Here is a 27677-nt window from a genome sequence, read left to right as displayed (position 1 = left end):
TTGTAAATGATTGTTGTTGTTGTTGTTATCGGTTTGTAAATCATCGTTGTTGTTGTTGTTATCGGTTTGTAAATCATCGTTGTTGTTGTCGTTGTTATCGGTTTGTAAATCATCGTTGTTGTTGTTGTTGTCGGTTTGTAAATCATCGTTGTTGTTGTTATCAGTTTGTAAATCATCGTTGTTGTTGTTGTTGTTGTTATCGGTTTGTAAATCATCGTTGTTGTTGTTGCTGGTTTGTAAATCATCGTTGTTGTCGGTTTGTAAATCATCGTTGTTGTTGTTGTTGTGGGTTTGTAAATCATCGTTGTTGTTGTCGTTATCGGTTTGTAAATCGTTGTTGTTGTCGGTTTGTAAATCATCGTTGTTGTTGTTGTTGCTGGTTTGTAAATCATCGTTGTTGTTGTTATCGGTTTGTACATCATCATTGTTGTTGTTGTTGTCGGTTTGTAAATCATCGTTGTTGTTACTGGTTTGTAAATCATTGTTGTTGTTGTTGTCGGTTTGTAAATCATCGTTGTTGTTGTTGTTGTCGGTTTGTAAATCATTGTTGTTGTTGTTATCGGTTTGTAAATCATCGTTGTTGTTGTTGTGGGTTTGTAAATCATCGTTGTTGTTGTCCGTTTGTAAATCATTGTTGTTGTTGTGGGTTTGTAAATCATCGTTGTAGTTGTTGTCGGTTTGTAAATCATTGTTGTTGTTGTTGTTATTGGTTTGTAAATCATCGTTGTTGTTGTCGGTTTGTAAATCATCGTTGTTGTTGTTGTTGTCGGTTTGTAAATCATCGTTGTTGTTGTTGTGGGTTTGTAAATCATCGTTGTTGTTGTTATCGGTTTGTAAATCATCGTTGTTGTTATCGGTTTGTAAATCATCATTGTTGTTGTTATCGGTTTGTAAATAATCGTTGTTGTTGTTGTGGGTTTGTAAATCATTGTTGTTGTTGTTGTCGGTTTGTAAATGATTGTTGTTGTTGTCGTTATTGGTTTGTAAATCATCGTTGTTGTTGTTGTTATCGGTCTGTAAATCATCGTTGTTGTTATCGGTTTGTAAATGATTGTTGTTGTTGTTGTTATCGGTTTGTAAATCATCGTTGTTGTTGTTGTTATCGGTTTGTAAATCATCGTTGTTGTTGTCGTTGTTATCGGTTTGTAAATCATCGTTGTTGTTGTTGTTGTCGGTTTGTAAATCATCGTTGTTGTTGTTGTTGTTATCAGTTTGTAAATCATCGTTGTTGTTGTTATCGGTTTGTAAATCATCGTTGTTGTCGGTTTGTAAATCATCGTTGTTGTTGTTGTTATCAGTTTGTAAATCATCGTTGTTGTTGTTGTTGTTGCTGGTTTGTAAATCATCGTTGTTGTCGGTTTGTAAATCATCGTTGTTGTTGTTGTGGGTTTGTAAATCATCGTTGTTGTTGTCGTTATCGGTTTGTAAATCATCGTTGTTGTTGCTGGTTTGTAAATCATCGTTGTTGTTGTTATCGGTTTGTACATCATCATTGTTGTTGTTGTTGTCGGTTTGTAAATCATCGTTGTTGTTACCGGTTTGTAAATCATCGTTGTTGTTGTTGTCGGTTTGTAAATCATCGTTGTTGTTGTTGTCGGTTTGTAAATCATTGTTGTTGTTGTTATCGGTTTGTAAATCATCGTTGTTGTTGTTGTGGGTTTGTAAATCATCGTTGTTGTTGTTGTTGTTGTTGTCCGTTTGTAAATCATTGTTGTTGTTGTGGGTTTGTAAATCATCGTTGTAGTTGTTGTCGGTTTGTAAATCATTGTTGTTGTTGTTATTGGTTTGTAAATCATCGTTGTTGTTGTTGGTTTAAAAATCATTGTTGTTGTTGTTATCGGTTTGTAAATCATCGTTGTTGTTGTTGGTTTGTAAATCATCGTTGTTGTTGTCGGTTTGTAAATCATCGTTGTTGTTGTGGGTTTGTAAATCATCGTTGGTGTTGTTGTCGGTTTCTAAATCATTGTTGTTGTTGTTGTGGGTTTGTAAATCATCGTTGTTGTTGTCGGTTTGTAAATCATTGTTGTTGTTGTGGGTTTGTAAATCATCGTTGTTGTTGTCGGTTTGTAAATCATTGTTGTTGTTATCGGTTTGTAAATCATCGTTGTTGTTGTTGGTTTGTAAATCATCGTTGTTGTTGTTATCGGTTTGTAAATCATCTTTGTTGTTGTTGTTGGTTTGTAAATCATCGTTGTTGTTGTTGTCGGTTTGTAAATCATCATCGTTGTTGTTGTTATCGTTATCAGTTTGTAAATCATCGTTGTTGTTGTTGTCGGTTTGGAAATCATCGTTGTTGTTGTTGTTATCGTTATCGGTTTGTAAATCATCGTTGTTGTTGTTGTTGTCGGTTTGTAAATCATCGTTGTTGTTGTGGGTTTGTAAATGATTGTTGTTGTTGTCGTTATTGGTTTGTAAATCATCGTTGTTGTTGTTGTTATCGGTCTGTAAATCATCGTTGTTGTTATCGGTTTGTAAATGATTGTTGTTGTTGTTGTTATCGGTTTGTAAATCATCGTTGTTGTTGTTGTTGTTGTTATCGGTTTGTAAATCATCGTTGTTGTTGTCGTTGTTATCGGTTTGTAAATCATCGTTGTTGTTGTTGTTGTTGTCGGTTTGTAAATCATCGTTGTTGTTGTTGTTATCAGTTTGTAAATCATCGTTGTTGTTGTTGTTATCGGTTTGTAAATCATCGTTGTTGTCGGTTTGTAAATCATCGTTGTTGTTGTTATCAGTTTGTAAATCATCGTTGTTGTTGTTGTTGCTGGTTTGTAAATCATCGTTGTTGTCGGTTTGTAAATCATCGTTGTTGTTGTTGTGGGTTTGTAAATCATCGTTGTTGTTGTCGTTATCGGTTTGTAAATCATCGTTGTTGTTGCTGGTTTGTAAATCATCGTTGTTGTTGTTATCGGTTTGTACATCATCATTGTTGTTGTTGTTGTTGTCGGTTTGTAAATCATCGTTGTTGTTACCGGTTTGTAAATCATCGTTGTTGTTGTTGTCGGTTTGTAAATCATCGTTGTTGTTGTTGTCGGTTTGTAAATCATTGTTGTTGTTGTTATCGGTTTGTAAATCATCGTTGTTGTTGTTGTGGGTTTGTAAATCATCGTTGTTGTTGTTGTTGTCCGTTTGTAAATCATTGTTGTTGTGGGTTTGTAAATCATCGTTGTAGTTGTTGTCGGTTTGTAAATCATTGTTGTTGTTGTTATTGGTTTGTAAATCATCGTTGTTGTTGTTGGTTTAAAAATCATTGTTGTTGTTGTTATCGGTTTGTAAATCATCGTTGTTGTTGTTGGTTTGTAAATCATCGTTGTTGTTGTCGGTTTGTAAATCATCGTTGTTGTTGTGGGTTTGTAAATCATCGTTGGTGTTGTTGTCGGTTTCTAAATCATTGTTGTTGTTGTTGTGGGTTTGTAAATCATCGTTGTTGTTGTCGGTTTGTAAATCATTGTTGTTGTTGTGGGTTTGTAAATCATCGTTGTTGTTGTCGGTTTGTAAATCATTGTTGTTGTTATCGGTTTGTAAATCATCGTTGTTGTTGTTGGTTTGTAAATCATCGTTGTTGTTGTTATCGGTTTGTAAATCATCGTTGTTGTTGTTGTTGGTTTGTAAATCATCGTTGTTGTTGTTGTCGGTTTGTAAATCATCATCGTTGTTGTTGTTATCGTTATCAGTTTGTAAATCATCGTTGTTGTTGTTGTCGGTTTGGAAATCATCGTTGTTGTTGTTGTTATCGTTATCGGTTTGTAAATCATCGTTGTTGTTGTTGTTGTCGGTTTGTAAATCATCGTTGTTGTTGTTGTGGGTTTGTAAATCATCGTTGTTGTTGTCGGTTTGTAAATCATCGTTGTTGTTGTCGTTATCGGTTTGTAAATCATCGTTGTTGTTGTTGTGGGTTTGTAAATCATTGTTGTTGTTGTTATCGGTTTGTAAATCATCGTTGTTGTTGTCGGTTTGTAAATCATCGTTGTTGTTGTTGTTGTCGTTGTGCAGGGCTCACCGGGAGAGAGGGGAGGTGCGGGAACCGCTGGGCCCATCGGCCTCCCCGGCCGACCAGGGCCCCAGGGCCCAGCCGGCTCGGCCGGAGAGAAGGGAACTCCGGTAACGGACACACACACACACTCACTAACACACACATTCACTAACACACACATTCATACACAACACACACACACACTCACTAACACACACATTCACTGACACACACACTCACTAACACACACATTCACTAACACACACACACACTAACACACATTCACTAACACACACATTCACTAACACACACATTCACTAACACACACATTCACTAACACAGTAACACACTCACTAACACACACATTCACTAACACACACACACTCACTAACATACACTTTCACACACACATTCATACACTAACACACATTCACTAACACACACACTCACTAACACACACATTCACACACACACATTCATACACAACACACACACACTCACTAACACACATATTCACTAACACACACTCACTAACACACACATTCACTAACACAGTAACACACACTAACACACACACTCACTAACACACACATTCACTAACACACATTCATACACAACACACACATACATTCATACACTAACACACACACTCACTAACACACATTCACTAACAGACACACTAACACACACATTCACACACACACATTCATACACAACACACACACACTCACTAACACACACATTCACTAACACACATTCATACACAACACACACACACATTCACTAACACACATTCATTCACACACTAACACACACACTCACTAACACACACACTCACTCACACACATTCACACACACACATTCACTAACACACACATTCACACACACATTCACACACACTCACTAACACACACATTCACACACACACATTCATACACTAACACACACACTCACTAACACACACACTCACTAACACACACATTCACACACACATTCATACACTAACACACACTCACTAACACACACATTCACTCACACAACAACAACAACATCCGCCATTCGCCACTAAGTGGCGGTGACGTCACCACGACGCTTGTGCCAGGCTACGTGCACCCTGAGGCCACTAACACACACACTCACTCACTAACACACACATTCACACACTCACTAACACACACTCACTAACACACACACTCACTAACACACACACACTCACCAACACACACACACTCACTAACACAGTAACACACACAACAACCAACAACAACCGCCATTCGCCACTAAGTGGCGGTGACATCACCACGACGCTTGTGCCAGGCTATGTGCACCCTGAGGCCACGTGAAGTGTCGAACGCCCGCTGGCAGGATGTCACGGGGCAGACCCAGGTGCCACGGGTCGACTGACTGAGATGACTGGCTGATGCACCACCTGTGCCCCCTACTGTGCCAACCTGCTGTGCTTTAGCCACCCGGCGCTCCGCTCGTTGTTGTGAGCGTCGCTCCTCCGCCCTCCGTTGTTGTTGGAGGGCGATTACCTCCAACTGCCCAGTAGCGTCCTTCACGAGCCTCCTCCACAGAGGCCGACCTTGACACCGCTGGTACCAGTCATCGGCAAGTCCACTCAGCTCCACGTCCTCCTGTACCACGTCACTCCATCTTTTCTCTAGCCCGTGCCGCGCCCGTTTAGCCCCCTCGATCCGGCCGAACAAAAGCTGTTTCGGCATGCGGTGGCTGGGCATGCGGGCTACATGACCCAGCCATCGCAGCCTTGTCCGCCAGAGGAGCTCACCGATGGGACCTTGCCCAGATCTTTCAAGGATTTGTGAGCTCCTTACACAATCCAGTCTGGTTAAACCCAGGATGGATCGTAGGCAGGCCAGCCTAAATGTTTCTAACCGGCGAAGATGTTCCATTAGGGGGGTCCATGTTTCGCAAGCGTAGAGAAGGGAGGGAATGACCGTGGCCGAGAAGACCTGAAGCTTAGTGCGGAGCGACAGACCAGGTAGCTTCCACACAGCGTTACGCAACCGATGAAAAGATATTGCCGCTCGACTGATTCGGAGCGAGACCTCTGCTGTTAAACTGGAGCCGATCATAAGCACACTGCCCAGGTATGGGAAACTCTCCACTCTCTCCCCAAACTGCCCCATCACCAATTGGGAGTTGTGGGGGTGGAGTGTCCGATGGCACAAAATACCCAGGCAGGTGCTTAGTTTTGGTGGGGCTGATGGTAAGGCCCCATCTCTTAGTTGCACGCTCCAGTCTCAGCAGCAGCGTCTCCAACTCCTCTTCTGAATGAGCAGCTGTTACCAAATCATCGGCATACATAACGTGGTTGAGCAATAGGGAGCCATCCCTTGACTGCACCCGGGCATCGATCAGCCCTCCCATTATATCTGTATCATATGGAGATTCCCCCGGTACAGCTATTGAAGGCTTCACGAACTACGTGGTCAAAATAGATGTTAAATAATGTGGGAGCCAGAGGACATCCCTGTCGCACCCCAAGGTGTACAGGGAATGGCTCGGACTCCCGGCCACGTAGTTTTACCCGGGCCCGCTCACCATCATGAAGGTCCTTAATGATCGTGAACAGAGGGTCAGGTACTCCAAAAGCACGAAGAACAACCCAGAGCCCAGGCCTACTGATGGTATCATAGGCCTTGACCAGGTCAATAAAGCAGAGATGTAGGTCTTGCTGGAATTCCCTATACCTCTGCTGTAGCAGACGGACAGAAAATATGGCATCTGTGCAGGACCGCCCTTTCCTGAAACCGCATTGGGGCTCTGCAAGCCTCTCCTCAGCGTGCCTGGCATGGCGATGCTGAATAATCCTTGCCAGGACCTTTCCCGGCACACTGAGGAGTGAGATGCCCCTGTCGTTGTTACAGTCTGTGCGGTCCCCCTTCTTAAAGAGGGGGACCACCAGGGCATCCTAACACACACACACACTCACATACACACTGACAGACACTCACACACTAGCACACTAACACACACTCACACACGCACACACACTCACATACACACTGACAAACGCACACACACCGCACTGCCCTACGAACCCGGCGACCCGAGTTCAACTCCCGCTCACGGCCAACACCACCGGTGACGATTCTCTGAACCGGTCCCGGGACTCCCCTAGGTCGACTCGGCCTTAAATGAGTAAACCTGGTGTAGCGGTGTAGCGTAGTGAACATCGCCACTGGGGGAGACAAAGGCGGCCGGGCGTGGTTGCTGGCCACCCACCCCCTCTGTGTGTGCCACAGTGCCTGGTAGCCTTCACAGGTGGCGCTGCTGCTGCTACTCACAGCACTTGCCCCTACCAGTGTGCTGAGGCTACGCGGGGCACCTTTGCCTGTGTCTGTGTGCAGGGAGAGAAGGGGGTGCAGGGCCCTGCGGGTAGGGACGGCATCCAGGGACCCGTGGGGTTGCCTGGCCCTGCTGGGCCCCCCGGAGGACCTGGCGAGGACGGCGACAAGGTGAGGCCACCTCCTCACTCACCGCTCCTCACCGCTCCTCACCTCCTCACTCACCGCTCCTCACCGCTGTAGTCACCTCTTCACTCACCGCTCCTCACCGCTCCTCACCTCCTCACTCACCGCTCCTCACCGCTCCTCACCGCTCCTCACCTCCTCACTCACCGTTCCTCACCTCCTCACTCACTGCTCCTCACCGCTCCTCACCACTCCTCACCGCTCCTCACCACTCCTCACCGCTCGTCACCACTGTAGTCACCTCCTCACTCACCGCTCCTCACCTCCTCACTCACCACTCCTCACCGCTCCTCACCGCTCCTCACCTCCTCACTCACCGCTCCTCACCTCCTCACTCACCGCTACTCACCGCTCCTCACCGCTCCTCACCACTCCTCACCGCTCCTCACCGCTCGTCACCACTGTAGTCACCTCCTCACTCACCGCTCCTCACCTCCTCACTCACTGCTCCTCACCGCCATAGTCACCTCCTCACTCACCGCTCCTCACCGCTCCTCACCGCTCGTCACGGCTGTAGCCACCTCCTCACTCACCACTCCTCACCGCTCCTCACCGCTCCTCACCTCCTTACTCACCGCTCCTCACCGCTCCTCACTGCTGTAGTCACCTCCTCACTCACCGCTCCTCACCGCTCCTCACTCACCGCTCCTCACTGCTGTAGTCACCTCCTCACTCACCGCTCCTCACCGCTCCTCACCGCTCCTTACCGCTCCTCACCTCCTCACTCACCGCTCCTCACCGCTCCTCACTCACCGCTCCTCACTGCTGTAGTCACCTCCTCACTCACCGCTCCTCACCTCCTCACTCACCGCTCCTCACCGCTCCTCACCGCTCCTTACCGCTCCTCACCGCTCCTCACCTCGTCACTCACCGCTCCTCACCGCTCGTCACCACTGTAGTCACCTCCTCACTCACCGCTCCTTACCGCTCCTCACCTCCTCACTCACCGCTCCTCACCGCTCCTCACCGCTCCTCACCGCTCCTCACCTCCTCACTCACCGCTCCTCACCGCTCCTCACCCCCCCTCACCCTCACCGCTCTTCACTCACCGCTCCTCACCGCTGTAGCCACCTCCTCACTCACCTCCTCACTCACCTCCTCACTCACCTCCTCACTCACCGCTCCTCACCTCCTCACTCACCACTCCTCACCGCTCCTCACTCACCGCTCCTCACCGCTGTAGCCACCTCCTCACTCACCTCCTCACTCACCGCTCCTCACCGCTCCTCACCCCCCCTCACCCTCGCCGCTCCATTTCCCCACCCGCCTCACCTCCCCTCATCCACCGCTCACCACCATCACTCCCCCCCCCCCCCCACCACCTCAGTAACTGGGCAGTGTATAGTAGTGTATAGTGTAGTGTAGTGTGTAGTGTAGTGTATAGTGTAGTATAGTGTAGTGTACAGTGTAGTGTACAGTGTAGTGTATAGTGTAGTGTAGTGTATAGTGTAGTGTATAGTGTAGTGTATAGTGTAGTGTATAGTGTAGTGTAGTGTATAGTGTAGTCTATAGTGTAGTGTATAGTGTAGTGTATAGTGTAGTGTGTAGTGTAGTGTATAGTGTAGTGTATAGTGTAGTGTATAGTGTAGTGTATAGTGTAGTGTATAGTGTAGTGTATAGTGTAGTGTATAGTGTAGTGTATAGTGTAGTGTATAGTGTAGTGTATAGTGTAGTGTATAGTGTAGTGGATAGTAGTGTATAGTGTAGTGTATAGTGTAGTGGATAGCAGTGTATAGTGTAGTGTAGTGTGTAGTGTATAGTGTAGTGTATAGTGTAGTGTATAGTGTAGTGTGTAGTGTAGTGTATAGTGTAGTGTATAGTGTAGTGGATAGTGTAGTGTATAGTGTAGTGGATAGTAGTGTATAGTGTAGTGGATAGCAGTGTATAGTGTAGTGTATAGTGTAGTGTATAGTGTAGTGGACAGTAGTGTATAGTGTAGTGTATAGTGTAGTGTATAGTAGTGTATAGTGTATCATGTAGTGTATAGTGTAGTGTGTAGTGTAGTGTGTAATTTGTAGTGTATAGCGTAGTGTATAGTAGTGTATAGTGTAGTGTATAGTAATATCGTGTGTGTATGTTGAACTTATTTCGCACCATATGTAGCCAACCGCGCTAATTGTAAGTGCGGGTGGAAGAACAACACACTAAACACACTGACAGCACTTCTAGAGAAACTTCTAGAGAAACTTCTAGAGAAACTTCTAGAGAAACTTCTAGAGAAACGTCTAGAGAAACTTCTAGAGAAACTTCCAGAGAAACTTCCAGAGAAACTTCCAGAGAAACTTCTAGAGAAACTTTTAGAGAAACTTCTAGAGAAACTTCTAGAGAAACTTCTAGAGAAACTTCTAGAGAAACTTCTAGAGGAACTTCTAGAGAAACTTCTAGAGGAACTTCTAGAGAAACTTCTAGAGGAACTTCTAGAGAAACTTCCAGAGAAACTTCTAGAGAAACTTCTAGAGAAACTTCTAGAGAAACTTCCAGATAAACTTCTAGAGAAACTTCTAGAGAAACTTCCAGAGAAACTTCTAGAGAAACTTCTAGAGAAACTTCTAGAGAAACTTCCAGATAAACTTCTAGAGAAACTTCTAGAGAAACTTCCAGAGAAACTTCCAGAGAAACTTCCAGAGAAACTTCTAGAGAAACTTCTAGAGAAACTTCTAGAGAAACTTCTAGAGAAACTTCTAGAGGAACTTCTAGAGAAACTTCTAGAGAAACTTCTAGAGAAACTTCTAGAGAAACTTCTAGAGAACTTCTAGAGAAACTTCTAGAGAAACTTCTAGAGAAACTTCTAGAAAAACTTTTAGAGAAATTTCTAGAGAAACTTCTAGAGGAACTTCTAGAGAAACTTCTAGAGAAACTTCTACAGAAACTTCTAGAGAAACTTGTAGAGAAACTTCTAGAGAAACTTCTAGAGAAACTTCTAGAGGAACTTCTAGAGAAACTTCTAGAGAAACTTCTAGAGAAACTTCCAGAGAAACTTCTAGAGAAACTTCTAGAGAAACTTCTAGAGAGAGAAACTTCTAGAGAAACTTGTAGAGGAACTTCTAGAGAAACTTCTAGAGGAACTTCTAGAGAAACTTCTAGAGGAACTTCTAGAGAAACTTCTAGAGGAACTTCTAGAGAAACTTCTAGAGAAACTTCTAGAGAAACTTCTAGAGAGACTTCTAGAGAAACTTCTAGAGAAACTTCTAGAGAAACTTCTAGAGAAACTTCTAGAAAAACTTTTAGAGAAATTTCTAGAAAAACTTCTAGAGAAACTTCTAGAGAAACTTCTAGAGAAACTTCTAGAGAAACGTCTAGAGAAACTTCTACAGAAACGAGTTTGTCAATCGAGACGTCGATGTTTTAAAAGTGGCACCACAGCTCCCAGTGACTTCCTCATATCGGAAAGCGGAAGAACATTCCAGACGGCCGCAGAAGCAGCGCAATCTGAAAGTGCCACGTGACGATGATGATGATGATGACGATGATAATGATGACGGTGATGATAACGATGATGATGACGATGATGATGATGACGACGATGATGATGATGACAATGATAATGATGACGATGATGATGATGACGGTGACGACGACGATGATGATGATGCAGTGACCACCGACTTTGTCCGACGATTTAGCCAGAAACCGCTGCTGCTACTGCTGCGAGGATGATGTCCAGAGTTGGTGTGGTGGTGGTGATGGTGATGATGATGATTTATAGGTCCTTGACGAGATCAGCAGCGAGGAGTTGCCATTGCGTGTGGCTCATTTGTGGGCAAGCCACACGCTGTGTGTGTGCGCTACCTTTATAATCACGCCAGACGGCAGCGTCTGACCGGAGTTTACGTGGCGATGATTGGTCTAGAGCAGGGGCGGGCAACCTTTTTTTCTGCCGAGGAGCCATTTGGATATTCGTGTAACGTCATTCGCGGGCCGTACAAAGTGATCACCTTAAAAATTAGCCCCTTTATATTTGGTCAAACATTTAATTAACTCGCCCCCCCCCCCCCCCCCCCCTAATGCGATGGGCTGTAACTGCTTTCTCTCTAGGCGAGGCGTGGTGATGACGTTAGCCGGCTATTGACGATGTTGCCGCTACTCGCGAGCTGCTTTTCCAGGTTTTGCTCTCCTCGACTGATTGAATTTCGAGTCCCGCCTGCGGTTGCCTTGGGCAGGGCCCAGAGACCAAATGATTTCTAGGGCCGTATAAGGCCCGCTACACAAGTGTAGTAGCTACGCCACGTGTAGTAGCTACAACACCAAATGATTTCGCGGGGGGCTCATTCGGCCCCGCGGTGCCAGGCGTTCCCCACCCCTGGTCTAGAGGTCTTTTGAGATCAGCGGCGAGGTGTTGGTATTGCGCGCGCGCGTGTGTGCGTGTGTGTGTCTGTGTGTGTGTGTGTCGTGAATATTTGGCTGCGATAAATTTCCCCGCTTGGTTGAGCGAAAAGTTGCAGATCCCCAGGGTCGCTTCGGACAAACATCTCTCTCTCTCTTATATTCTTGGTTCTTTCGGTAAAGTCACGTTGGAAGGGAAACAATGAGATAATAAAATATATATGAAACAATAAAATTCTCACGACGTTTCGACTGTAACACAAACAGCCATCGTCAGGTGTGAAGACCAACGTCAAGAACCATTGATTGTTCACGCTTACGGTGGCTTTCAGACGTCATACATTAATTTTTCGTCTGCCCCCTCCTCTTTTCCGAACATAGATGGACTCGTATTCTTAGCTCTTTCGGTAAAGTCACGTTGAAGGGAAACAATAAAATAATAAAATATATATGAAACAATAGTATATTGACGCTAAAGAGCTGCAACTACCCAACTATCATACAATAAACGGTCATCATCACACCTGATGATGACCGTTTGTGTTATGGTCGAAACGTCGTGAGAATTTTTTGTTATTGTTTTATATATATTTTATTATTTTATTGTTTCCATTCAACGTGACGACTTTACCGAAAGAGCTAAGAATATGAATGACTGCAGTCACGAAAGCTTTAAATCAAAACATAGATGGACTCGTCCTTCTAAACAAACTGCCAAATCGCTGTCCGTGGTGCTAACGTTTAAAAATAAATAAATACAAACCGCCAACTTCTTTCAAATGTTTCTTGCCGTTGGTCTTCACACCTGATGATGGCTGCTTGTGTTACGGTCGAAACGTCGTGAGAATTTTTTATTGTTTTATATTTATTTTATTATTTTATTGTTTCCCTTCAACGTGGTGACTTTACCGAAAGAGCCAAGAATATGAATCACTGCAGTCACGAAAGCTTTAAATTAAAATCTCTCTCTCTATGCATAGCGGCTCAGCGGGTGGGGGGGGGGGGGCCTTACCTTGGTATATATTAAAGTTGTGCCGATAGTTTAGAAACGCGCGTTTAGGAGTATTTTGCTGTGCCAAATGTCCACTCGGTTCCCAGTTACATGCTAATGTCCGACTTTATCACCCTGCTAATCCAACACATTAACACGGCTACTTCAACGCTGAATTCTTCTGTTTGATATGTAAACTCTGACTTTAACATAGCTACTTCCGTGACCAGTTACATGCTGATCCCTCACACTAACATCATGCTAATCTCCCAGTTACATGCTAATGTCCGACTTTAACACCCTGCTAATCCAACACATTAACACGGCTACTTCAATGCTAAATTCTCCTGCTGATATGTAAACTCTGACTTTAACATAGCTACTTCCGTGACCAGTCACATGCTAATCCCTCACACTAACAACATACTAATCTCCCAGTTACATGCTAATGTCCGACTTTAACACCCTGCTAATCCAACACATTAACATGGCTACTTCAATGCGAAATTCTTCTGTTGATATGTAAACTCTGACTTTAACATAGCTACTTCTGTGACCAGTTACACGCTAATCCCTCACACTAACATCATGCTAATCTCCCAGTTACATGCTAATGTCCGACTTTAACACCCTGCTAATCCAACACATTAACATGGCTACTTCAATGCGAAATTCTTCTGTTGATATGTAAACTCTGACTTTAACATAGCTACTTCTGTGACCAGTTACACGCTAATCCCTCACACTAACATCATGCTAATCTCCCAGTTACATGCTAATGTCCGACTTTAACACCCTGCTAATCCAACACATTAACACGGCTACTTCAACGCTAAACTCCTCTGCTGATATGTAAACTCTGACTTTAACATAGCTACTTCCGTGACCAGTTACATGCTGATCCCTCACACTAACATCATGCTAATCTCCCAGTTACATGCGAATGTCCGACTTTAACACCCTGCTAATCCAACACATTAACACGGCTACTTCAATGCGAAATTCTCCTGTTGATGTGTAAACTCTGACTTTAACATAGCTACTTCCGTGACCAGTTACATGCTGATCCCTCACACTAACATCATGCTAATCTCCCAGTTACATGCTAATGTCTGACTTTAACACCCTGCTAATCCAACACATTAACACGGCTACTTCAATGCGAAATTCTCCTGTTGATATGTAAACTCTGACTTTAACATAGCTACTTCCGTGACCAGTTACATGCTGATCCCTCACACTAACATCATGCTAATCTCCCAGTTACATGCTAATGTCTGACTTTAACACCCTGCTAATCCAACACATTAACACGGCTACTTCAATGCGAAATTCTCCTGTTGATGTGTAAACTCTGACTTTAACATAGCTACTTCCGTGACCAGTTACATGCTAATCCCTCACACTAACATCATGCTAATCTCCCAGTTACATGCTAATGTCCGACTTTAACACCCTGCTAATCCAACACATTAACACAGCTACTTCAATGCGAAATTCTCCTGTTGATATGTAAACTCTGACTTTAACATAGCTACTTCCGTGACCAGTTACATGCTGATCCCTCACACTAACATCATGCTAATCTCCCAGTTACATGCTAATGTCTGACTTTAACACCCTGCTAATCCAACACATTAACACGGCTACTTCAATGCGAAATTCTCCTGTTGATGTGTAAACTCTGACTTTAACATAGCTACTTCCGTGACCAGTTACATGCTAATCCCTCACACTAACATCGTGCTAATCTCCCAGTTACATGCTAATGTCCGACTTTAACACCCTGCTAATCCAACACATTAACACAGCTACTTCAATGCGAAATTCTTCTGTTGATATGTAAACTCTGACTTTAACATAGCTACTTCCGTGACCAGTTACATGTTGATCCCTCACACTAACATCATGCTAATCTCCCAGTTACATGCTAATGTCCGACTTTAACACCCTGCTAATCCAACACATTAACACGGCTACTTCAATGCTAAATTCTTCTGTTGATATGTAAACTCTGACTTTAACATAGCTACTTCCGTGACCAGTTACATGCTGATCCCTCACACTAACATCATGCTAATCTCCCAGTTACATGCTAATGTCCGACTTTAACACCCTGCTAATCCAACACATTAACACGGCTACTTCAACGCTAAACTCCTCTGCTGATATGTAAACTCTGACTTTAACATAGCTACTTCCGTGACCAGTTACATGCTGATCCCTCACACTAACATCGTGCTAATCTCCCAGTTACATGCTAATGTCCGACTTTAACACCCTGCTAATCCAACACATTAACACGGCTACTTCAATGCGAAATTATTCTGTTGATATGTAAACTCTGACTTTAACATAGCTATTTCCGTGACCAGTTACACGCTGATCCCTCACACTAACATCATGCTAATCTCCCGGTTACATGCTAATGTCCGACTTTAACACCCTGCTAATCCAACACATTAACACGGCTACTTCAATGCGAAATTATTCTGTTGATATGTAAACTCTGACTTTAACATAGCTACTTCCGTGACCAGTTACATGCTGATCCCTCACACTAACATCATGCTAATCTCCCAGTTACATGCTAATGTCCGACTTTAACACCCTGCTAATCCAACACATTAACACGGCTACTTCAACGCTAAACTCCTCTGCTGATATGTAAACTCTGACTTTAACATAGCTACTTCCGTGACCAGTTACATGCTGATCCCTCACACTAACATCATGCTAATCTCCCAGTTACATGCTAATGTCCGACTTTAACACCCTGCTAATCCAACACATTAACACGGCTACTTCAACGCTAAACTCCTCTGTTGATATGTAAACTCTGACTTTAACATAGCTACTTCCGTGACCAGTCACATGCTAATCCCTCACACTAACATCGTGCTAATCTCCCGGTTACATGCTAATGTCCGACTTTAACACCCTGCTAATCCAACACATTAACACGGCTACTTCAACGCTAAACTCCTCTGCTGATATGTAAACTCCTTTGTCAAGGCGCTCTGCTCCTCCCACCCAGCTTAAAAGACGCTGCCAAGCTTAGCGGTGTTCACTGGAGCGCTGTCTTCCCGACATTTCTGTTCCTTCACCTGAAGAAGGCTGCTTGTGTTGTGGCCGAAACGTCGTGAGAATTTTATTGTATTATGTTTTATTTTTATTATTTTATTGTTTCCCTTCTACGTGGTGGTGACTTTACCGAAAGAACCAAAGGAGATGAATCCCTGCAGTCACGAAAGCTTTAAATCGAAATTTAGACGCACATTTGTCATTACGTTCACGCGAACGCGTGTGTCTGTGTGTGTGTGTCTGTGTGTGTGTGCGTCCGCGTGTGTCTGTGTGTGTGTCTGTGTGTGTGTGTCTGTGTGTGTGTGCGTCCGCGTGTGTCTGTGTGTGTGTCTGTGTGTGTGTGTCTGTGTGTGTGTCTGTGTGTGTGTGTCTGTGTGTGTATCTGTGTGTGTGTGTCTGTGTGTGTGTCTGTGTGGGTGTGTCTGTGTGTGTGTCTGTGTGTGTGTGTCTGTGTGTGTGTGTGTCTGTGTGTGTGTGCGTCCGCGTGTGTGTGTGTGTCTGTGTGTGTGTCTGTGTGTGTTTCTGTGTGTGTGTGTCTGTGTGTGTATCTGTGTGTGTGTGTCTGTGTGTGTGTCTGTGTGTGTGTGCGTCCGCGTGTGTGTGTGTGTCTGTGTGTGTGTCTGTGTGTGTGTGTGTGCGTGCGTCTGTGTGTGTATGTGCGTGCGTCTGTATGTGCGCATGTGTGTGTGCGTGTGTGTGTGTGTTCGCGTGTGTGTGTGTGTGTGTGCGTGTGTGTGTGTGCGTGTGTGTGTGTGCGTGTGTGTGTGTGCGTGTGTGTGTGTGCAGGGAGAGATTGGCAGCATGGGACACAAGGGACCTAAAGGTGACAAGGGCGAGCACGTGAGTAGATGCACGCACACACAGAGACACACACAGAGACACACACACAGAGACACACACACAGACACACACACAGAGACACACACACAGACACACACACAGACACACAGAGACACAGAGACACACACAGAGACACACACACACACAGACACACACAGAGACACACACAGAGACACACACACAGAGACACACACACAGAGACACACACACACACAGAGACACACGCACAGAGACACACGCACAGAGACATACGCACAGAGACACACACACACACACAGAGACACACGCACAGAGACACACACACACACAGACACACGCACAGAGACACACGCACAGACACACACACACAGAGACACACACAGAGACACACACATACAGAGACACACATAGACGCACACAGAGACACACACACAGAGACACACACACAGAGACACACACACACAGAGACACACACACAGAGACACACACACAGAGACACACACACAGAGACACACACACACAGAGACACACGCACAGAGACACACGCACAGACACACACACAGAGACACACACAGAGACACACACATACAGAGACACACAGAGACACACACAGAGACACACACACACAGAGACACACACACAGAGACACACACAGAGACACACACACAGAGACACACACACAGAGACACACACACAGAGACACACAGAGACACACACACAGAGACACAGAGACACACACACACAGACACACGCACAGAGACACACACACAGAGACACACACACACAGAGACACACACACAGAGACACAGAGACACACAGAGACACACACACAGAGACACACAGAGACACACAGAGACACACACACAGAGACACACACACAGAGACACACACACACAGAGACACACACACACAGAGACACACACACAGAGACACACACACAGAGACACACGCACAGAGACACACGCACAGAGACACACACACAGAGACACGCACAGAGACACACACACACAGACACACACACAGAGACACACACACACAGACACACACACACACAGAGACACACACAGAGACACACACACACACAGAGACACACACACAGAGACACACACAGAGACACACACACAGAGACACACACACAGAGACACACACACAGAGACACACAGAGACACACACACAGAGACACAGAGACACAACAACAACAACAACAACAACCGCCATTCGCCACTAAGTGGCGGTGACGTCACCACGACGCTTGTGCCAGGCTATGTGCACCCTGAGGCCACGTGAAGTGTCGAACGCCCGCTGGCAGGAGGTCACGGGGCAGACCCAGGTGCCACGGGTCGACTGACTGAGATGACTGGCTGATGCACCACCTGTGCCCCCTACTGTGCCAACCTGCTGTGCTTTAGCCACCCGGCGCTCCGCTCGCTGTTGTGAGCGTCGCTCCTCCGCCCTCCGTTGTTGTTGGAGGGCGACTGCCTCCAACTGCCCAGTAGCATCCTTCACGAGCCTCCTCCACAGAGGCCGATCTTGACACCGCTGGTACCAGTCATCGGCAAGTCCACTCAGCTCCACGTCCTCCTGTACCACATCACTCCATCTCTTCTCTAGCCCGTGCCGCGCCCGCTTAGCCCCCTCAATCCGGCCAAACAAAAGCTGTTTCGGCATGCGGTGGCTGGGCATGCGGGCTACATGACCCAGCCATCGCAGCCTTGCCTGCCGGAGGAGCTCACCGATGGGACCCTGCCCAGATCTTTCAAGGATTTGTGAGCTCCTCACACAATCCAGTCTGGTTAAACCCAGGATGGATCGTAGGCAGGCCAGCCTAAATGTTTCTAACCGGCGAAGATGTTCCATTCGGGGGGTCCACGTTTCGCAAGCATAGAGAAGGGAGGGAATGACCGTGGCCGAGAAGACCTGAAGCTTAGTGCGGAGCGACAGACCAGGTAGCTTCCACACAGCGTTACGCAACCGATGAAAAGATATTGCCGCTCGACTGATTCGGAGTGAGACCTCTGCTGTTAAACTGGAGCCAGTCATAAGCACACTGCCCAGGTATGGGAAACTCTCCACTCTCTCCACAACTGCCCCATCACCGATTGGGAGTTGTGGTGGTGGAGTGTCCGATGGTACAAAATACCCAGGCAGGTGCTTAGTTTTGGTGGGGCTGATGGTAAGGCCCCACCTCTTAGTGGCATGCTCCAGTCTCAGCAGCAGCGTCTCCAACTCCTCCTCTGACTGAGCAGCTATTACCAAGTCATCAGCATACATAACGTGGTTGAGCAATAGGGAGCCATCCCTTGACCGCACCCGGGCATCGATTAGCCTCCCATTATATCTGTACCATATGGAGATTCCCCCGGTACAGCTATTGAAGGCTTCACGAACTACGTGGTCAAAATAGATGTTAAATAATGTGGGAGCCAAAGGACATCCCTGTCGCACCCCAAGGTGTACAGGGAATGGCTCTGACTCCCGGCCACGTAGTTTTACCCGGGCCCGCTCACCATCATGAAGGTCCTTAATGATCGTGAGCAGAGGGTCAGGTACTCCAAAAGCACGAAGAACGACCCAGAGCCCAGGCCTACTGATGGTATCATAGGCCTTGACCAGGTCAATAAAGCAGAGATGTAGGTCTTGTTGGAATTCCCTACACCTCTGCTGTAGCAGACGGACAGAAAATATGGCATCTGTGCAGGACCGCCCTTTCCTGAAACCGCATTGGGGCTCCGCAAGCCTCTCCTCAGCGTGCCTGGCAAGGCGATGCTGAATAATCCTTGCCAGGACCTTTCCCGGCACACTGAGGAGTGAGATGCCCCTGTAGTTGTTACAGTCTGTGCGGTCCCCCTTCTTAAAAAGGGGGACCACCAGGGCATCCTTCCAATCCTGCGGAACCCGTCCAGTGGTCCAGACTGTTGTTATGATGTCATATAGGGCAGTCTGTGCACAAACGCCACCCTCCCTCAGCATTTCGCTTGGGAGATCATCTCTGCCCGCTGCCTTTCCTGGTCTCAGACTCCGGATCGCCTTCAATACTTCCTCAGCAGATGGCACCTCAGCCAGCCACTCACAGGGGGTGACTTCATCCAATATTTGAGGCACCGCAGCCTCAGCAGGGTCATCCTCACTTTGTGCCGCGATGTTTTCCTGGCTGAGGGATTTTCCCTCCCCCAGGACCTCACAGAAATGCTCAGCAAATCTGCGAACCTGTTCCTGGGGGTCAGAAATTGGATCACCGTTTTTTCCCCTAATGATGGTAATAGGTGTGGCGCTGCAGGTTACTTTTTTGATGGAGTTAAATAGAGATTTGTGATCACGGGTCACTGAGGCAGACTCCATCTCCTCAGCAACCCGCGACCACCACCCATCCTTGCAGCGCCTCACGGCTCTCCGAACCTCCGAGCGAAGGCTGCGGTAAGCCTCCTCATTCTCTGACGTGGGATTCTGTAGCCGATGACAGTGGGCCTGTCGCTTTTTCTCAACCATCGTGAACAACTCCTCTGTCATCCAGGGTGTCTGGGGAGGTCTGGACCGCGTACCCAAAGCAGCCATTGCAGCTGCATGAGTCACAGTCCTAAACCTCGCCCATTTACCCTCGACATCAGGAGGAGTCGGGGACGATGCCAATCCCAGCCGCAAGCGATGATGAAATTCTCGCTTGCAACTTTCATCAGATAACTGAGACCAGGCCACTTTAGGTTGGAATGGGGTCCTGGGTGTACACCCACCACCGGAGTGGAAGAATGGCAGGCGCATCTTACAGATGACTAGTCGATGGTCAGAGGGCAGATCAGCTCCACGGTAGGTCCTGGTGTCAAGGACATGGGCTCGCATTCGCTGGTCCGTCACTATGTAGTCCAGCAGATGTTCTTGCTTGGACCCGGCATGCATCCATGATGTTGTGTGGATGCGCCGATGCCGGAACAGCGTGTTGGTAATTACAAGCCCATGGGCTGCACAAAAATCTAGCAGCCTCCTACCGTTGTTATTGAGCTGATCTGGCCCATGCCCTCCAGAGACACACACACACAGACACACGCACAGAGACACACACACAGAGACACACACACACAGAGACACACACACAGAGACACAGAGACACACAGAGACACACACACAGAGACACACAGAGACACACAGAGACACACACACAGAGACACACACACAGAGACACACACACACAGAGACACACACACACAGAGACACACACACAGAGACACACACACAGAGACACACACACAGAGACACACACACAGAGACACACACAGAGACACACATACAGAGACACGCACAGAGACACACACACAGAGACACGCACAGAGACACACACACAGAGACACACACACAGAGAAACACACACACAGACACACACACACAGAGACACACACACGCACAGAGACACACGCACAGAGACACACGCACAGACACACACACACAGAGACACACACAGCGACACACACATACAGAGACACACACACACACACAGAGACACACACAGAGACACACACACACAAACACACACAGAGACACACACACAGACACACACACACAGAGACACACCCACACAGAGACACACACACAGAGACACACGCACAGAGACACACACACACAGTGAGACACACATAGACACATACACAGACACACACAGAAACACACACACAGAGACACACACACACGCACACACGTACACACACTGACACACTTGTACACACGCACCTACACGGAGACACAACCCAGCGCGTAAGGCAGGTCGTTACCCACAATTCCTTCTCATCGGTGCCGTGTTTGCCAATCCGTGTGTGGCCTCTCTTTCTCTCTCCCTCCCCGCCACGTGTCCGCAGGGCCCGCCGGGACCTCCTGGGCCACAGGGCCCCATCGGACAGCCCGGCCCGGCCGTGAGTAACCGCTACACGACCGCGACACGGCAAAGCGTAGCCTCAACACGGCACGCGTGTCCATCGCGTGTCTCCGCGTGTCCCCGCGGTGTGTCCCCGCGCATATCCCCGCGTGTGTCCCCCCTCTGTCCCCAGGGAGCTGATGGGGAGCCAGGCCCCAGAGGGATTCAGGGTCCGTTTGGAGCCAAGGGGGATGAGGGACCCAGAGGGTTCCCCGGGTCACCGGGACCCGTGGGCCTGCAGGTACCCGCAAGTCGCCCGTTTAGTCGCTCGTATCACTCAAGTCACCCGTTCATTCGCTCAGATCGCTCAAATCGCTCGAGCCTCGCACGCTCGCTCCATCGACCGCTCGCCCTGCTCGCTCGCTGCCTTAGTCATGTGATCGCCCGCCCACCCACTCGCTCACTCGGTTACTCGCCAACTCTTTCACTCGCTCGCCTACTCACTCAACTACCCGCTTAGTGACTCACTCACTCACTCACCTACTCTTTCACTCGCTCGCCTACTCACTCAACTACCCACTTAGTGACTCACTCACTCACTCACCTACTCACTCACCTACTCATTCACTCACTCGCCTACTCACTCAACTACTCACTTAGTGACTCAATCACTCACTCAGTTACTCACCAACTCTTTCACTCACTCGCCTACTCACTCAACTACTCACTTAGTGACTCACTCACTCGGTTACTCACCAACTCATTCACTCACTCACCTACTCATTCACTCACTCGCCTACTCACTCAACTACTCACTTAGTGACTCAATCACTCACTCGGTTACTCACCAACTCTTTCACTCACTCGCCTACTCACTCAACTACTCACTTAGTGACTCACTCACTCGCTCACCTACTCATTCACTCACTCCCCTACTCACTCAACTACTCACTTAGTGACTCACCAACTCATTCACTCACTCGTTTAGTCGCTCGTCTCACTCAAGTCACCCGTTCATTCGCTCAGATCGCTCAAATCGCTCAAGCCTCATTGCTCGCACGCTCGCTCCATCGACCGCTCGCCTGCTCGCTCGCTGTGTGTGCGTGGTGTCTATGCGCGCGTACACGTGTGTGTGTGTGTCTGTGCGTGTGTGTGCATACACGTGTGTGTGTGTGTGCGTACACGTGTGTGTGTGTGTGTGTACACGTGTGTACACGTGTGTGTGTGTGTCTGTGTGTAGGGACTTCCCGGGCCAACTGGAGAGAAGGGAGAGAACGGTGACGTTGGTCCCATGGTGAGCGGTCACCCTCCCTCTGCACTCGCACACAACATGACGTAACATGACGTAACATGACGCAACATGACGCAACATGGCACAAAATGACGCAACATGACGCAACATGGCACAAAATGACGCAACATGACGCAACATGACGCAACATGACGCAACATGATGCAACATGGCACAAAATGACGTAACATGACGCAACATGATGCAACATGGCACAAAATGATGCAACATGATGCAACATGGCACAAAATGACGCAACATGATGCAACATGGCACAAAATGACGCAACATGACGCAACATGATGCAACATGGCACAAAATGACGCAACATGATGTAACATGACGCAACATGATGCAACATGGCACAAAATGACGCAACATGACGCAACATGATGCAACATGGCATAAAATGATGCAACATGATGCAACATGATGCAACATGATGCAACATGACGCAACATGACACAACATGATGCAACATGGCACAAAATGACGCAACATGACGCAACATGATGCAACATGATGCAACATGGCACAAAATAACGCAACATGACGCAACATGACGCAACATGGCACAAAATGATGCAACATGACGCAACATGGCACAAAATGACGCAACATGACGCAACATGACGCAACATGATGCAACATGGCACAAAATGACGCAACATGACGCAACATGACGCAACATGATGCAACATGGCACAACATGACGCAACATGACGCAACATGACGCAACATGACGCATAATGATGCAACATGACGCAACATGACGCAACATGACGCAACATGACGCAACATGACGCAACATGGCACAAAATGACGCAACATGACGCAACATGACGCAACATGATGCAACATGGCACAAAATGACGCAACATGACGCAACATGACGCAACATGACGCAACATGACGCATAATGATGCAACATGACGCAACATGACGCAACATGACGCAACATGACGCAACATGGCACAAAATGACGCAACATGACGCAACATGACGCAACATGACGCAACATGGCACAAAATGACGCAACATGACGTAACATGACGCAACATGACGCAACATGATGCAACATGGCACAAAATGACGCAACATGACGCATAATGATGCAACATGACGCATAATGACGCAACATGACACAACGTGACGTCCCTTGTCTCGTGACACAAAGGCAAAAACTCACCACTGGGTGATGCACACAGTGGGGGGGGGGGAGGAGCTTGATGTCCTCCAGCAGCCCCCGCCCACTTTCATCTGACCACGCCCACTCCACAACTGGCCCACTGCCCAGGTAGCCCCGCCCACTGCCCAGGTAGCCCCGCCCACTGCCCAGGTAGCCCCCGCCCATTGCTCGGGGTAGCCCACGCCCACTGCCCAGGTAGCCCACGCCCATTGCTCGGGTAGCCCACGCCCACTGCCCAGGTAGCCCACGCCCATTGCTGGGGTAGCCCCCGCCCATTGCCCAGGTAGCCCCCGCCCATTGCTCGGGTAGCCCCCGCCCACTGCCCAGGTAGCCCCCGCCCATTGCTCGGGTAGCCCACGCCCACTGCCTAGGTAGCCCCCGCCCATTGCTGGGGTAGCTCCGCCCACTGCTCGGCTAGCTCCGCCCACTGTTCAGGTAACTCCGCCCTGTGTCCACGCATTTCAGACTGGAGACAAAATACTGGATGGGGTCTCTCTCATCACCATCACGGTGGCTATGAGATGTTAACTACCTCGCCTGGTCTACAGGAGGTCGTGGGTTCGATCCCGACCCTGACGATGCCTGCTGCTACTGTAGATTTGGAGTCTGCGTGTCTCTCTCTCATCATCATCATCATCATCACGGTGGCTATGAGATGTTAACTACCTCGCCAGGTCTACAGGAGGTCTGTGTCTCTCTCTCATCATCATCATCACGGTGGCTATGAGATGTTAACTACCTCGCCTGGTATACAGGAGGTCTGTGTCTCTCTCATCATCATCATCACGGTGGCTATGAGATGTTAACTACCTCGCCTGGTCTACAGGAGGTCTGTGTCTCTCTAATCATCATCATCACGGTGGCTATGAGGTGTTAACTACCTCGCCTGGTCTACAGGAGGTCTGTGTCTCTCTGTCATCATCATCATCATCACGGTGGCTATGAGATGTTGACTCCCTCGCCTGGCCTACAGGAGGTCTGTGTCTCTCTCTAATCATCATCATCACGGTGGCTATGAGATGTTGACTCCCTCGCCTGGCCTACAGGAGGTCTGTGTCTCTCTCTCATCATCATCACTGTGGCTATGAGATGTTGACTACCTCGGCAGGTCTACAGGAGGTCTGTGTCTCTCTGTCATCATCATCATCACTGTGGCTATGAGATGTTGACTACCTCGCCTGGTCTACAGGAGGTCTGTGTCTCTCTCATCATCATCATCATCATCACGGTGGCTATGAGATGTTGACTACCTCGCCTGGTCTGCAGGATGTCGTGGGCTGCTGCTGTGTGTTTGGTGTTTTCCCTCCGCGTTGAGAGTCGTCGTGCTGGCGGTCTGCTAAAGGCTACACGGGGTGGGGAGGATCTTTGTCTTTGTATTTATACACGTGTGTGTGTGTGTGTGTCTGTGTGTGTGTGTCTGTGTGTGTGTCTGTGTGTGTGTCTGTGTATGTGTCTGTGTGTGTGTCTGTGTGTGTGTCTGTGTGTGTGTGTGTGTGTCTGTGTGTCTGTGTGTGTGTCTGTGTGTGTGTGTGTGTGTCTGTGTGTGTCTGTGTGTGTGTGTGTTTCTGTGTCTGTGTGTGTGTACAGGGTCCCCCCGGCCCCCCTGGGCCACGTGGACCCCAGGGAGCGTCAGGAGCCGACGTGAGTCTCAACGCTGCACACCGCCCACGGCCAACACCGCCAGTGATAGCGATTGTCTGAACCGATCCTAGACACCCCCTCCTAGGTCGACTCAGCCTCAAATGAGTACCCGGTGCGGTGCGTAGTGAACATCGCCAGCACTGGGGGAGACAAAGGCGGCCGGGCGTGGTTGCTGGCCACCCACCCCCTCGTGTGCCACAGTGCCGGTAGCCTTCACAGGCGCTGCTGCTGCTGCTACTCGCTAACAGCACTTGCCCCAATAGTATGTCAAGGCTACACGGGGGATCTTTGCCTTTGTATATGCATGTGTGTGTCTGTGTCTGTGTCTAACAGGGCAGGCATGGACCCCCAGGACCACTCGGACAGCCTGGAACTCCTGGAGATAAGGTAAAGTCAAAAGCTCCACCATCACTACTATCACCATCTCCATCATCACTACCACCATCATCACTACCACTATCACCACTACCACCATCATCATCACCACCACCACCACCACTATCACCACTACCACCATCATCATCACCACCACCACCACCACCACTATCACCACTACCACCATCTCCATCATCACCACCACCACTATCACCACTACCACCATCACCACTATCACCATCATCACCACCACCACTATCACCACTACCACCATCACCACTATCACCATCACCACTATCACCATCTCCACCACTATCACCACCATTATCACCATCACCACCATTATCACCATCACCAGTATCACCATCACCATCATCACCATCACCACTATCACCACTACCACCATCACCACTATCACCACCACCACTATCACCACTACCACCATCACCACCATCATCACCATCACCACCATCATCATCACCATCATCACCACCACCACTATCACCACTACCACCATCACCACCATCATCACCATCATCACCACCACCACTATCACCACTACCACCATCACCACCATCATCACCATCATCACCACCACCACCATCACCACTATCACCATCATCACCACCACCACTATCACCATCACCATCATCACCATCACCACTATCACCATCATCACCACCACCACTATCACCATCACCATCATCACCATCACCACCATCACCATTATCACCATCACCATCATCACCATCACCACTATCACCATCACCATCATCACCACTATCACCATCACCATCATCACCACTATCACCACTACCACCATGACCACTATCACCATCTCCATCATCACCACCACCACTATCACCACTACCACCATCACCACCATCATCACCATCATCACCACCACCACTATCACCACTACCACCATCACCACCATCATCACCATCACCACCATCACCACTATCACCATCACCATCATCACCACCACCACCACTATCACCACTACCACCATCACCACCATCACCATCATCACCACCACCACTATCACCACTATCACCATCTCCACCACTATCACCACCATTATCACCATCATCACCACCACCATTTACCACTACCACCATCACAACCACTACCACCACTACCACCATCACCACTACCACCATCACCACCATCACCATCATCACCACCACCACCACTATCACCACTACCACCATCACCACCATCATCACCATCATCACCACCACCACTATCACCAGTATCACCATCTCCACCACTATCACCATCACCATTACCACTACCACCATCACCACCATCACCACTACCATCATCACCACTATCACCAGTATCACCACCACCACTATCACTATCACCACTAACACCATCATCACCATCTCCACCACTATCATCACCACTATCACCACTATCACCACCACCATCACCACTATCAACAGTATCACCATCACTACTATCACCATCACCACTATCACCACTACCACCATCACCATCACCACCACTACCACCATCACCACTACCATCATCACCACTATCACCAGTATCACCACCACCACTATCACCATCACCACTATCACCACTACCACCATCACCACCATCTCCACCACTACCATCACCACCATCACTACTATCAGCAGTATCACCATCA

General features: G+C 47.8%; 1 protein-coding gene across 6 annotated transcripts in view; it reads left to right on the top strand.

Moving 5' to 3' along the window:
• LOC116958203 (uncharacterized) overlaps positions 1 to 27677 on the top strand; it is a 241818-nt gene that overhangs the window by 161282 nt on the left and 52859 nt on the right. For all 6 annotated transcript variants that reach the window (XM_076056030.1, XM_076056029.1, XM_076056028.1 and 3 more), the window contains 8 exons: positions 3991 to 4098; positions 7345 to 7452; positions 16652 to 16705; positions 21526 to 21579; positions 21715 to 21822; positions 22762 to 22815; positions 25589 to 25642; positions 25976 to 26029. In XM_076056030.1, coding sequence (XP_075912145.1) covers positions 3991 to 4098; positions 7345 to 7452; positions 16652 to 16705; positions 21526 to 21579; positions 21715 to 21822; positions 22762 to 22815; positions 25589 to 25642; positions 25976 to 26029 — 594 coding nt within the window. The remainder of the gene's footprint in view (positions 1 to 3990; positions 4099 to 7344; positions 7453 to 16651; positions 16706 to 21525; positions 21580 to 21714; positions 21823 to 22761; positions 22816 to 25588; positions 25643 to 25975; positions 26030 to 27677) is intronic.

The sequence above is a fragment of the Petromyzon marinus genome, chromosome 74 (assembly GCF_048934315.1).
Source record: "Petromyzon marinus isolate PM22_M1 ecotype Great Lakes invasive population chromosome 74, UKy_Petmar_22M1.pri1.0, whole genome shotgun sequence".
Lineage (NCBI taxonomy): Eukaryota > Metazoa > Chordata > Hyperoartia > Petromyzontiformes > Petromyzontidae > Petromyzon > Petromyzon marinus.
The sequence above is the reverse complement of the archived record's forward strand: the minus strand, read 5'-3'. Positions and strand labels throughout refer to the sequence as shown.